Raw genomic sequence first — 15232 nt, forward strand, 5'->3', positions numbered from 1 at the left:
GGCCTGAGAGGCCCAGAATCGTCAGCTGCTGAAATACTTAGGGATATTTCCCTCCACGTTTGCACTCTTTCAGGGGCCATTTCCCCCATTTTCAAAACTCCGAGATTAAAACTGCAAGTGAGAAAAAACTCCCTAAATGATGCCTATCCACACGAGCCTTTGCCCCTACCACCCCACCCAGACAAGCACATGCCACGGAAGCAGGTTCCAGTTTAGGTCGCAAGCACCTACCTTGCCAGACGTTAAGGCCCAGCCCTGCCTGAGCTACGGCCAACCAGACAGCGCCAAGTCAGCAGTGGGTGCGGCTGCATCAGACACCAGAAAGTGCCCAGTCTCACCTTCTGTTTGGGTAGCCTCCAGCTATATCCTTTGAAGAGTAATTGAAGGGAGAAGAATTAAGAGGTTTTCAATTGTCTGGAGTTGGGAGGATGAAGAGGACTTCCGCAGGTGTACCAGGCAGCAACAAGGTCTGTGAATGAAAGTGGCCATTCACCCATGAGCTCCTACCATATATATCAGGCACTATTTTAGGTATCTGAGGGGCCAGAGCTTACAGCGATGAACATAACACAGGAATGTGGTGGTAAGTGCTATAAAAGCATCATAAGGAGGATGTAGAACAAGAGGGGACACTTTTAGGAAGACTGATCTGGAAAGGCAAAGGTGTGAATAAAGTGCCCGAGGGAACCATGTAGAAGTGTGGGAGAAGAGCATTCCAGGCACAGGTGACAGACAGCAAGTGAACATATCATAAGGTGGGACTATGCCTGGTCTCCTCGGAGCTGCAATGGATCCATTCAAAATGCTTCTCAGTGAAATGTGAAAGCAAAGGTATTAGCTGATAGTGAGAGAGAATTCTGACACCAGACTTCTGAGAAAGAGGTCATGAAAGACTCACCTATAACCATGGGAGTTGCTTGACGAGTTAGTTTTCTAGAACACTTCTCAAGAGAAATCCCAGAAGAAACTGCAGAAATGAAGTCTCCATTACTGGAAGAGGGCAGGACACCAAAGAGGACTCTTAAGTCTACTTGGACTAGTCCTCTTATTCTCAGGAGGACCTACCAACGCTGAGGTTCTGTGATGGAAGACGCTAAATGAGTTAACACTGCCGTAACCCGTTTCCTGTTTGCCCCGAGAATATCTGCTGGCAGTGCTTGTGGCTGCAATGTTCACCCTGAGATAATTCACGGATTACAGTACTAACCTTATCCCAAAAGTTTGCCTCAAAATTATCTTATTTTTATTATTATTTCTGCATCGCTCTAGTATATTAAGTTTTTGAAAACAAATGACATTATTCTATTTATAGCATTCTGTTTTTAGTAGTGGTATTTCCATTTACAAAATACAGTAATTCTCAATTACTGAAAATGTCGAATCCTAGAAAATGTATCATTCTTACGCTTGATGTTGACATTGTTTTCGAACAGTCCTTAGCCGAAGATTCATTTGATGAATCCGATTTATGTATACATTTCTGTTACATTAAGACTAGAGACTAGTTCTGTTTAGAAATAACTCCTAGAACAGTTTTTATATTTTCTTTTCACATTGAAAACCAGTCAGATTTGCTTCAGCCTCAAAAACGTTTATGTAAAATTAAACTAACGGTGGCAGTGTGTTGTACTTTTTTTTCTTCTAAATGGCAAATGGGTTAACTGATAACTGGCTTTTACCTCCTAAATAAAAGGTACAGGAGAGTACTCTTCTCCAAGTAATCATGAAACCAAACAAGCACAAAGACAGCTGTCAGACAGAATGCTCTCCAAATGTAAAAGGTGACATGGGCAGAATTCTTTACTGTAGAAGTCCAAGAACTGGAAGAAGGCCAAGAAGGAAAACTGGTCCTGCTTCTCCTTTGGACAGAGGAAGAACCACCTCAGGAATCATGCTTCTTTCTAGAACATGTCGGTACAGTGTTGAGCCATGTTTTCAGTCATTCTTTCACCAGTTTCCATTGGTTAAATAAAGAGATGAGAACCAGAAGACACACAGCCTAACCTCACATACAGCTGAGAAGGATCTGTGCCAAAAGGCGAAAACTTTTTACAAGTAAATGAATGTGCTCCACCATATTTATACAATCCCAATATAGTCTCCTTAGCAAGTCAGGCTCTTATTCCAAATGGGTAGCTAATATTTGAAACATATTTTGACCAGAATTTATAACTGCTTTTGGATTTCCTGGTCATGTGAGAAAGTAAATCACACTATTTAAAGAAATCACACCTAAAATACTTGCTCAGCAACCCCACCCAATTTAATTGGGTATGACTGGGATCAGAATGAGTCTTGGCTGTTTCTATTACCAAATTTCCTCATGAGAGAGATCTGCCACCACTGAGTAAACTGGAAAAACTCCACTGCAGGCTCAGGGGACCAGCGAGAGGTGGAGTTAGTTCTACACGTGTCTCAAGCACAGAATGGTCCTCAGAAACTGGTGACCGTTTGGAAGGGATAATGCATGTTGTAACTTTGAAACTGTCTATTGAAAAATACAACCTTATGACATTACAGATAAAATTTTAACTCATTTCTAAGCCATAAGAAGAAAATAACAGCCTTAAAGAGTTATTTGAAAGGTTTTCAAAAAAATTTTTTTATTTTCATAAATTAACACACATAACAGTGGGAATTTTAGAGTCACAAACTACCAAACAGAAAAGGAACTGCAGGGGCATCATGTATGCCAATGTTACCAAAAAATGTACAAATTTCACTGAACTATTGACCATGATAATATATAAACACAGGCAGCTATGTACTGGCCCAGACCAGCCCCAAAAGATGCTAAGACCTCTCACCAAGAATTCAAATCCAATTCAGCACCAGAGAAGGGCTTGTGAAGACACGATGAACAAGCATCAAATCTAAGAATGTTGTACTAGATTGGCGGGCTACATGGGGAACCTCACTTTGCAATTAAAATAGCCTTTAGGCTGCTCAATTTGTGGCTATGTAATATTAAAATCTGATTTTAGTTAAAATCGAGCCTTCCTCCCCAGCCAGCTTTTTACATAAGAAGTTCAATTGTGGTAAGAAGCCCTTCCCTTGCATGAATCCAAGAAAGGTCACTCCGCACCTCTGGCCAATTTAGACTTTGGAACAGCCACCCACAATGTGGTGTCTAAGAGGTCCTTTCCATGATACCGAGGGAAAAGCTTACAGAAACAAAACAAGGGAATTAAAGAAAGCACCAACTGCATACTCCCCCACCACCCCCGTAATGGGAGAAAAGCATCACTGCCTAAAAGTTGGTCTTTCGCGGATCTTGATGTACATGGTATTGATTATGAGATGGAATCCCAGCCTGGAGGCGACCACTGGCTCTGCGTTCCACTAGGCTGCACCGAAGCCTGCACTCAGTGCTGCTGGTGGCTGGGCAGGCTGGGGATGCGCCATGGGGGAGGATCATGCCCAGAGGGTGGGATCTGGAATTTACCTCAGGTTGGCCCTGGCACCCGCTCAAAAGACCCTTTCAGGCAAAATTGTGACAAAGTGTCATGATTTTCACAGCTCTTGGAGGAGCGCTGAGTTTTGGAATTCACAGCATGAGTTTCTGAGCTCTTCAGGCTCCAAGTAAGGCAAACGCTACATATCTTTCCACTGTACCTCCCTCAGCTGTAGCTCTCAGAGTAAGGTCAGTAAGAAAAAGTGGACATAATCTGCTATTAACAGGTGATAAAGTACACCTAAACTAATGGAGAAATGAAGCTGGAAAGGAGACCAGAAGGGGAAGGTGGGTGGGGGAGGCAAATATAGCTATAAACTGGTAGATGGAATAAAACCATAGTTGAAAGTTTCAGTGAAAAACTGATAGGCAGAACCCTGATAGGACCTGAGATTTCTCCTCTTTCCCGTATTAACAATGCCAAACCTCCAGAGTTGAGTAAGTTATAGTGAACTGTAACTCCCCACCACTTCAGTGGGAAGTCCCCAAACTCAGAAATTGTACCAACTCTCACCCCGGAACCAGACCTCCTGTAGCTCTGGGCAGGTGGCAAACCAGCAGCCGACTAACGTCTCCCGTCACGGGCAGGTACCACAGGCTCCGAGGACCACAGATAGCACTGCAGCTGGTTAGGCCAATGGTGAAAATAGATGTTAAGACAGGTGTGGCTGAGCATGGCTAGAACCCGATGTACCAACTTCAGGTAAGCAATTTCAAGTTTGCAGCGGGGAGGGGGTGGGGGCGGCCCTTCTTAACTCTGGAGCATGGGAAGGGCCCTAGCCACAGGGCAGGGCAAGAATTTCAAAGACAGACAGGTTTGGCCTCAGAGCAGCAGCTTCTCTCTTACATTCTCGGGACAAAGGAGGAGCCCAGCTCTCCGTTTCCTCCAGTTCTCCCTTCCCAGATGGCAATGTTCCAGATCACTGCACCTGGCCCTTGCAAATTATAATGGGCAAACTCGAAGCTGTATCTCTATGATGGTGATACCACAGTTGTGCTCACCTCAAGTTTAGTCTGTGAGATGACATGGCTGCCACATCACTGACTCGTCTACACTAGCAATGGAGCTAGCAAACAGGGTTCTGCTGACTCACTGGGAGCTTGTGAGCTTGTCCAGCAGGAGTTCCCTAAAAACATTTGTACAATGGCACAATGTATTACTCATCCCACTCCCTTAAGTAAAAAGACGGAGAGAAGCATTTAGTGTCTAAGGACCCTGTCCCAGGAAGGGAGAGGTACTGAGGTGAAACACAGGTCATGTCTACACAGTCTAGGCGAAGTGGATATAGAATGGTAGAATCTGGTTCACATCATTCAGAGCCAGAGTGGAAACTTGGCTCTCTTCTAATGCTACTTGGCCATGGCCTTAGAAGCCTCCGTGGATTACCAGGTGTGTATTTATTTCACTTACTAAATGCTATGTCTGAAGCAGTGAGCCTAGAAGACAGACGTGGCACTTTGTTTTTTTCTTGCTCATGTCAGTTTTTCTACTCCAGTGTGGCATAGACTGTCAACCTGCAAAGGAAAGGCACATAGAGACCCCCCACCCCACCCATCCCCCACCCACTGACAAATGAGAAAACAAAAGAAACCTAGGAGACACATTCCAGGACGGCACCACTCTCTCTCCTCTAACAGGCTAACTTTAAAATGTCTCTGGAGCTCCGACAGTTGCCACTGGCGGCTGCTTCCCAGCAGTGGCTCCTAGGAGGATGGGAAGAGGTGACCAGTGTCCTGAGGCTGAATCTGGCATCCCATTCACCAGCCAAGGAATGTTAATTCTCTGAACTCTTGTTTTGAGAGAGAGAAAAAAGGATAAAACACCAGGGAAGGAGAGGAGGGGAAGCAGGGTAAGGGCGCACAGGGGTTAGTGGAAAAGGAATGAAAGCTCTGGGCCTGCTGACCCACACAGCATCCTTCTGCCCACAGACTCTTGTGGGTACAAAAGAAGAAACTCACCGAACTCCGGCTTCTACAGAATCTCCAGTAGGTATGACACAGGAGCCCAGAGTACAATAAAGTGTCCTCAGAGAGGGCTGGCCATGGAAATTCCGTGATCCCAGCACAAAAACGCATCACTGGGTTTGAACCACAGCGCGTCACCTCTCCCCACTCTCAAAGCAGGTTGCTCTGACTGCTGCAAACACTCTGGGTCGGCCGGTACCACTGCCCAAGCTGTCAGTACCCAGCTTTGTTACATAACACTATTTCAGATAAAACCCATTAAGACCACACCCAACCTTCCTAGTACTTTTTAAATGACTGGGAGAGAAACCTGTTCTTACTTCTGTCATTAAAATAAATCCATCTATTTAGTGGGCAAGAATGAGAACCCAGATGAAAAAAGTGCTCCCTCTAATGAATTACACTAGAAGGTGGAGGTGGGGAAGGAATTGCTTGAAATATATGAATGGAAAAATTGTCCCATACCATGCACTGAGATAAACTGGGTCAAATGCCTATATCATATTTTCTGAAGACATGTACTGTCTTTCTCCTCAATGTCTTAAAAATTTTGTTTTAAAATCACATTTAAAGGCTCCAAACATGCAGCAATTAAAAAAAAAAAGAAAGAAAACAAATGAAAGTAATCTACACCACAACATTAAAAAGTGCAACTTATTTCGAATGGGGCCTGGACGGGCTCCTCTGGCACTAGTGACCCACAGTCACAGAGGGGAGAAAAAAAATGATGGGGAAAAGCAACATACATACGCGCGCACACATACACACACGCACACACGCACAGACACGCGCACACGCACACGCGCACACACCCCCCCCCCAGGTTCTAGGCAGACGAACTCAAAGGATTAGAAAACATCACAAGCTCATCTTTCCTCAACTACTGAAATGAGCCAGTGAGACCACATAGGACAGGACGCCAGGTAAACCTCCCTAGGCAACGTCTCTAAATAATCTTGGTCTAGCACCACCGTAAACAATGCAGAACTTTCACATGGACGTGCAAATGCTGTGAGTCCTTGGAATCCTAGTGTTACTTGAAGGTATGCTGTGTCCTCTTTCCGTGGATGCCAGAGTAGGAGGAGGCGGCAAGATGTCATTTGGGACCATTTCCAGGAGAAAGGGAGCATTCCTGAGGTTCTATACTCAGCAGTAGAAGTAGAGGACCCTCCTTCACCAGTTCCAAAAAAGGCTGCATCTTGAAACAGGTAAAAATCCATGGACTGCATTTTGAGTGGTTTGGGCATACAGCAAAATTAGGCAACCTCTTCCAAGGAGGCCCAGAAAAATCTAACACTGAGACCCCCAAACCAATCTGCTTCTCAACAACCAGATGCTTGCTCCTGCTCCTCTTCCTTGGCAAAGAAGGTCTCCAGTTCCATTAGTTTCTGTATCAAAAGGGCGTCCAGCTCTCGACTCTGCAGCGCTGCCTTCTGAGCCCTGGTGAAGCTGCCTGCCACCTTGACCTTACCGCGAGCTCTCCTCTTTCGTGGGACTGTAAAATCCTGAAATTCTAGAACTCGCTTCCTCTTCTGTTGACTGATTGAGATTAGCATGCCGTTTCGTTCCTTAGGTTCCTCAAAGATGGTCTCTAAACACCTAAGGGTGGGGCATGAAACAGAATCACCAACACACTGACTCACGGGGAAACTGTTTTGGTCAAGTAGCTGAAACTCCTTCTTAACTGTTTCCTCTGGCCAGTATCTACTTTTTTTTGTATAAAAAATTATATATATATATGTGTGTGTGTACATATACACACATTCGCACATATAGATATGAATACGTACTTTAAGTATGTAGTGAAAAAACTGAAACTGGACAAAAGGGTAAAGAATAAAAGTAAGAGCAACACCTCCCCACTGGCAACACAACCATTTTTCATGTATCCTTCCAAGTCATTTGATGTACAGACATGCATAAATAAGCATATATTAGAAGTCAGCCCTTTTTTGTGAAGGTCCAAATAGTAAACATTTTAAAATTAATGAACCGCATAAGTCTGTTACATATTCTTTTTGTTTTTAAACAATTTTTTAAAAATATAGAAACCTTTCTTAGCTCACAGGCCACTGGCTGGATTTGGCCTATAATTTTGCTAACCCACTGCATATATCCTTTGTTTTTTTTCAATACTTAAACGGTAGCAAACCGCATACTTTGTCCCACACACTGTGCCTCTTTGACCTACCAATAACTAAGATTGTTCCAATTTGGTACAAAGGTATCTGATTCATTTTGTTAAATGGCTATACAATGTATTCCATTATAAGAATGAACCATAATTTAATCAGAACCTTATTAATGGATATGGATATTTTAAGTTGTTTCAAATTCTTTTCTATCATTTAGCAATGCTGCAGTAAATAGTCTTGTATGAATGTCTTAGAGCGACTGTGTGTCTTGTAAGATAAAATACCAGAGCTCTCCTGCTACATCCTAGACACGACAGGAATTTAATAAATTTTCAATGACTTGAACTGAATTCATACCCGAAGGTAGCCAGCCAAGAGAAGCTCTTTCGGCATTAGGGGTTGGATTCTTATCTGAAGATCCATGACTATTAGTCTTGAAGAAGACAGCCAGAATATTTAGTAAAAACTCAAAACAAAACTAAAAGACTACATTTTCTGTATCTAACTAACCTAACACACATTTCTTTCCAAGACTTCCAATTCAAGTGGTGGGAGCTAAAAATATCAACTCAAGTTATTTCCAAGACGTGACATTAGAAGAACTGAACATATCCTTTCTGAAGTTAAAGAACTGGAGATTTACACTGATCATTTCAGAAGCCCTCCCCATCTATCACTTCCTATTCATATGTACCTACCTGTTTGCAGGAGGAGACTTGTAATTCTTGTTGGTATATATTTCTTCTAAACTAAACTCCTTTTTCTTTAACCTGAAAAGAGAACAAAATAAATCTGTCATGTTCCCTGAAGAGCGAGATTAAGACTGGCTTCCCAAATCTATCCTTTCAATTTGTTTACTTTCGACCTTTCTGTGGTAAGTTTCAGATGAGTCTCATGTGAACATGCACTGAATTTTCTTTTCCAGGCTCCCATTCTTCAGCTTTATGAAATTTAGTTCACTTATACTTATTGGGAATGATATGACAATTTTTATCTATTATCTTATTTTACAGCTTCTTTTTGTTCTTTTTCAATGTTTCTTTTCTTATCCTTGACTGCCCCGCTCTCTCTCTCTTACCTCCCCTCCCCTAGCTTAGAAATACACTTCTATTCTTTCAGTGGTTGGCAAGAATTTTAACGAGCATATTTAACTTAGAAACGTGAGTGCATCAATATTTTTACCCTTCTTCCACACAAGGTCCCTGGAACTTTACTGTCAGAGCGATACTGACCCAATTTATATGCTATTAGTGTTCTATTTTGTCTCCCTTTTTATTCTGTAATTTATTTGTTGAAGAAACCAGGTCATTAGACCTGTGGCTTCCACAGTTCAGGTTTTCTTGATTACATCTACATGGTGTCATTTAACATGTTTCTCTGACCCAAATGTAAGGGAAAAAAACTGTAGGTACTTTCTAGAGACTGGCAATTATATACAGAGGCACAGATTTAGGTGTTTCTGTTTTGATAGATTTTTAGATGTATACTTCCACCTCGAGGGACATGATACCTTTTGTCACATTTTATGATATGAATAGCCACTTACAAATATGACCACATTTATTATTTCTTTAGGGCCATACATAGTGACAGTCTATTACTCCTTCTTCATTAGGCAGAATTCTATCTAAAGAGAAACTTCATGCTTATCAGCTTTTTGGTAACCCCGAGGTACAGCTTGCACAGGAAAAGCAGGTCATGTGCTTGGTTCTTTTCCTTTATCCATTTCCAAAACAATTCACTGGTTCCCTAATATCATCCAAATGTAGCCAATGAGTTTTTTCAAAAGTGTTACAAACTATTGGATTTAAACATATTTGATATGCTTCAATCTACTGTGTTTATTATTCCTTTTGATGCTCAGGCTGTTCCATCTGTCGCTAGTGGGAGTTTCAAATTGGTTCCTGAATCTCTCTGACATGGCCCAAGCAGTCTTTAAGAGTTCCATCACTTTCTGGTATGACAAGGTATTTTACACCCATCTTGTACATTTCCTGCCCTAGACCTGTAATCAGTCTTCAAGGAATGCCTGGTTCATACACCATAAAAGTCACCCTTTTATTTATTTAAGAGTATATTCGATTCATTTACTGTTAATTTTTTGCTGCAATGTAAAAGATAATAGTCAACTTTCAGGTCACCACTTGTAGCAGAAATTTCAGAGAACGTAATAACTTTATTATAAAAGAGCAAATCATTAACAAAGTTTCTGTGCCTTAAACTTGTTTCAGATAAAAGGAGAGACTACAGAGCATGGCAATTAACTTTTGGGCACCATGTTTTAATTTCTTCCTGGCTTTCTGAAAATCTTAACTGAGGTTCAGTTTAGTTCAATTCCAATTCAGCAAGAACATGCTTGTGGAAATCATACGTGAATAATAACATGAATATGATTTTCATAGTGATTCAGCGCTGGCATTCCAAAAAACAGCAGCTACTTTGCTTAACCACCGTAATAGCTACATTAGATTGAGGATGTTGGATAGGCAAACAGAAAGTGAAAGATCAGGCTTCTAGGCAGTCATTCCAACTTGCAAGTCAGAGCAGTATGTATATATATCCAGTTTCTGAACTGAGGTGAAGGTTGGTGAGCCAAGACTGGATTCTGGAATTCCAGAGCTCTTGACAAACTTTGCTTTCCTCAGAGGGACTTCTCTCACCAGAAGTGGTGAGACAACAGCCTACTTCGAAAGCACAGACACTTTCTGTGGAGATGCCATCTTGCCTGGAGTGACTTTGTTGAGAGTCTACACTGAAATGTCGTCCACCTGGTGGTTCCTTGATCCCCCTATCACTTGATCTGTTTTATGACTTGATTTCCCTCTAGTAGGAAGCATCTTGATATATAGTTGTTATTCTAGTAATATCAAAACTGCCACAATGTCATATAGTTGGAATCATACAATATGTAGTTTATTTCCCTAAACATATACTAAATGATATTCTTCAGTAATTCCAGTATCATAAGTCTTTTCAGATTTGATTTGCTGTTATTTCCATTGGTACTCATGCAAGGAATCTTGCTTCCCTCCATGCTTTGAGATTTATTTTATTGGGAGTTGTTTTACATTCCCTTAACTTTTACAAAAGGCCAGATTTGGCAGTGGATTCCTTGAGAAGCTATGTGTTTATTTCAGGAGCCAGAGGGCACTACTAACCTGGGACCACTGTAAACTAAATTCTCAGCTTAAAGTCTTTTCGCTCTGCCTAAGCCACATGGATTCAGGATACACATCTGTGAGAAGGCCAGCTTGTGGCTATTAATTCTCAAGGGTGAGCTCTTTTCCTCCATCTAGTGACAAAATTGGGGAAAGTAATTTCCTTTACTGTTTTCTTGGGAGTTGAAGCAGGGTTGGAACACAGGTTTAATTTTTGGTTCATAGTGAAGTCATTGTCCTTTTTGGGTGTGTGTTGATTTAGTGTATATGTGTATCTCATATTAGACTCTCATTTTAGTAATGGAATAGATTTCGTCTTTTGTCCTCTGCACCTACAAGGCCAATGAAAACATAAGCTCGGTATAACCCTGATTTTGTAAATGCCCTCAAAGCAAAAGCTGGCTTTAATGATCACTCACCTCTTTTCTCTCTGGACTGCTACTTCCACTTAGCTTTTAGTCTCTAAGAATTCCTTATTCTTCTGACAATTTACTGATACACATAAAAGCTAATATTTACTGAGCATGTTATCTGTTTTTTAAAGGAAAGTTAGTAAGATAATGCATCTACCACATTGCTAAAAAAGTTGTAGCACCTCATTTCTACCCCACATACACCTAAAGTCACGAGGATGATAAAATGGGAATTAAGATGGAAGATCATGGTTTTATTTATTTTTATCTTTGATGTGACAATGTTGAAGTGGCTTCTTCTTTATATCTTTAGTTAGGATTTCTGTTCAGCTAGTCTTCAGATGGTTCCCCAGGTTGACTGTTCTATAATTTAGTTGTAATTTTAATGTGGTCATGGGAAGAGGCAAGCACAACGTTTACCACTCTGCCATCTTGACCAGACTCTGGTTTTGTAGGTTTTAAACTATAGTTCTGTTCCTCATTGGCTTTATGGCAAAAATCAGGAGTTAAAAATCTCCATGGTTATTTTTGGCCACATCATTTTATGATGAAATTGTGGTAAATTCACCACCTAAAGTGCATGCATTTTATAGCAACTTGCTCCTTTTTCTATCATGAATAAGACAGATTCAGAGCTATCACTGAAAACTCTGCAATAAGGCATGGTCTTGATGCTGAGATGTGCTGATATAGACATCCAGAATATAACAACGGCATCTCATTTTTGGCCTAGAAAATGACTGGGGCACACTAAACCCCTAAGATGACAAAACTGCTTAAGTAACAATGGTTTTTATTCTCTGACCTAGAGAGAAAAGATCTATAAATAAGGCTAAAGATAAAACAAGGCCAAAGATAAAATAGCAAGCACTTGGGGGTGGGTACAAATTATTTTTGAGGAACTATGTCTCTTTTTTACAAAAGTTTATAGAAGACATGACTACAGAAATAATTTATATAAAACAAAAAAGTCTTAATAAAATTTTCTTCCCATGAAGCCTCTATAAAATGTTGTAATTTCTATCTCCGGTTAATGACAAAAATCATATAATGAACTGTTATGCCAGGTGGTTTGTTACAATGTACCTTTCTCTTACAAGAGATACTGAAGCACTCATGAGGTTTATATAAATTAATGGATTTATTTCTGATTTTTTTTACATAATTCTTATTGTTCCTAAAAGTCTAATAACAGAGTTTGATTCATGTATGCATACACTTACTAAAGCAATATCATGTTTTCTACCACACTCTTCACTTTACGATTTATTATTTTAGCTACACATTACGTTGCTTCATTATAAATTCAGTAATGAGAAATAGCATTACCATGTTGTTTTAATAATGTATTATTAAAATGGATAAAATGTTTTTTATACATGACTTTAATTTTACAAATCTACCTTACAAGATGCGTTTCACAATTTATTTCTTGAAAGTGTGTTTAATTTTCTTAAAGGTGAAAATTAAAACATTTACTTGAGTTGAAAATTAAGAGTTAAGGAGAAGGAATTGGTTGATGGACTTGTGTAGTAAAAATTGCCTTTGACAATTTAGTTGTATATCAAGAATTTTCCATAAATTTAATGCACTAAATCTGCAACTTCAAGGTTTTTTGACAAAAGAATACTTTAATAAAAGCATTTTATCAAAAGATATCTTAGGCAAAGGTTTATTAAAATTGTATATTTTCAACTCCTTTCTTTAGAATGGATTACATAAAGTACCTCTAAGTGTTAAGAGTAACATACAAATTAGGCACCTGACACTTAGTGGTCAGATCTTTCTGGTGTATTTCCCACTGAGACACTGACTGCCTCCAGTGTCTGAATAACAGAACTTATCTAAATCATCACTTTTTGATCCTTTGCTTTCAAAAAAATTAGGTGATAAACTGTTAAATATAATTTGATGACAGTTGATTTTTCTGGCATATGATCTGAAAGAAGTTGATAAAAAATTGAATGTCATAACTATATTGAAACTCCACTCCCAATTACTTATTTATATAAACAAGGTTTTCAGAATTTATATAGCTACATATAAATGCAAGATTGAGTATATCTGATTCTGAATCCTATTTCATCCTAGTAACTATTCAACCTAGGATACCTGAAATATTTAAAAAATACCTCTTGAAAAGACATATGGTAGGATGATCAATAACAGATAAAGATATAATACATTCAGATAAAAACTACGTAGAAAAATATAATACATTCAGATAAAAACTACGTAGAAAAAGTGGAATGTCAATCAAAATCACAGTAATAGTTAACTCTTGCATTTGTGTTATGTGAAGTAATATAACAGATATAGTACTCATTTTTTTCTCAATTGGACTGTACAGCAATCTCAAGCATTGGGAATTTGTATTCGCATTTTACAGATAAGTTCTGGAAGCTCGGCGAAGTTAAATAATTTACCTTTGGTTACTTAAGGGACCACTGTTAGGCTTCCATTTGCCAGTGAGAAATGCGGTGAAATCCACCACATGAAAATATCGCTCTGGAGATCTTCTTTTAAAAGTTTAAATTTTAATAGTGTGTCTGTATAATAATATGCATAAATTCCAAAGCTGGACTCATGCCAAATACATAATTTGGGATCATGACAAATACTTAATTTGGTAATCTACCTTTTTTTCTTCCCACTTCATTTTACAGGATTAGCAATTTTCTCAGCCATAAACAATAACTCTTTAGAAACAAAAATTTCAAGGCTATAATATAGACCATAACATGGACCTGAAATTTTCTAGAAAAATTAAACTTAAACTTCTGTCCCTCATGACATTTAGGTCCCTTCTCAGTTTTGTGCACACAATGTTGTGAGCTTGGGTTGTAGGGTCAGGTAAAACCTGTGAGACAGAAACTACTTGTGCCATGACTGACACTATGGCCTAACACAAGTTTCTTAACCAGAGCTTTAGCACCCTCACTAAACCAGGGGACGATAGCGCTTACCTCCCAGCATCACTGGAGGGTGAACCAAGATTTTATATGCAAAGGACCAGCACAAATGCCTCAATAAAAATGATTAAGAATGCATTAAATATCCTTGCATAAGAATGCATTAAATATCCTTGCACGTAAATCTCTGATCACACTGCAAATGAATTCTTTTGAATAATTTCCTAGGGGTATGATAAATAGCTCAGAGTGTATGGTAATTTAAAAGGTCATTTTATTCTGCCAAACAATTTTCCAAAAAAGTGAAGCTATGCGTATTAGAGAAAAGAGCTCACCTTTTGGGTCGAGGAAGGCCCATGGGGGTAAGATTAGGGTCTGGCTTTGGAATGGTTTTCCGGATGCGAATCTGTGAGACTTTCTTTGGCCTCTTCTCTGGCTCAGACTATTTTTAAGGGTTGAAAAGAAAGATGGTCATATAAAGCCTTTTTCTTGACACTCAAGATATCCCTTCCTCAGTTTATAGATGACTCTAATAAGTAGTTTATGACAAAGCTTCCCCTCCTACTCCTGCCAATACTGTTTTCAACAACTCCTTTTATAATAAAAGAGAACTGCACATTCAGTTTAGATACTGAGTTATCAATATGAAAGTGTGCAACTGGACACAGTAGATGCTGCAAAATTAAAAAACACCATTGTTCATTCATCCTCTTTAAATGTAAGAAGCAGCTCTGCAGTCTAATTCTCTAAACACTGTTAAATTCTCTAAACACTGTTGTCAAGAAAAAAGAGTCTGGGAAACAAAGTAGATTAAGAGATCCAGGGTATCCTTTAGTGGCCAGATGGAAAACCTCCTGTCTTGGTAATGTCTCAGCTGAAGCTAAAGATGGTAAATAAAGATACTCAGGGATTCTCTGTATCTATCATGTGATCTGCAGTTATGGATGGACCTCTCTAGTGCCACTGTCACCTGTCCCAACCAGCACTTTACATTTACCTCTTTCTGTTCCGGAGGGCTACTCTGTGGATGGGGGCACGCTGCTGTCACACCATCCAGTTCATCAAATCCAGGAACCTGGAATTCAGAGGCTGAAAGCAGGAGCTTGCTGACAGCTGAGTCTGTTACCAAGCAAGACTTTGGTACCAAGGCAGGGAATGGAGGCTCTAGCCTAGCACCATGGAGAGAAAACCAGAA

At 39.8% G+C, this 15232-nt stretch overlaps 1 protein-coding gene across 6 annotated transcripts in view; it reads right to left on the reverse strand.

Moving 5' to 3' along the window:
* Positions 1-2581: 2581 nt before the first annotated feature.
* The window catches only part of PRR14L (proline rich 14 like), a 47823-nt gene continuing 35172 nt past the window's right edge, over positions 2582-15232 (reverse strand). For 4 of the 6 annotated variants that reach the window (XM_006904946.3, XM_006904947.3, XM_025047778.1 and 1 more), the window contains 4 exons: positions 15035-15206; positions 14373-14479; positions 8253-8324; positions 2587-7018 (listed from right to left, as the gene is read on the reverse strand). In XM_006904946.3, the coding sequence (XP_006905008.1) occupies positions 6742-7018; positions 8253-8324; positions 14373-14479; positions 15035-15206 (628 nt within the window). In that variant the 3' untranslated portion in view covers positions 2587-6741. Of the gene's footprint in view, positions 7019-8252; positions 8325-14372; positions 14480-15034; positions 15207-15232 lie in introns of all 6 variants that reach the window. The other 2 variants (XM_006904943.3, XM_006904944.3) reach the window with 2 other exon arrangements.

Source organism: Pteropus alecto, unplaced genomic scaffold, assembly GCF_000325575.1.
Source record: "Pteropus alecto unplaced genomic scaffold, ASM32557v1 scaffold190, whole genome shotgun sequence".
Taxonomy (NCBI): Eukaryota; Metazoa; Chordata; class Mammalia; order Chiroptera; family Pteropodidae; genus Pteropus; species Pteropus alecto.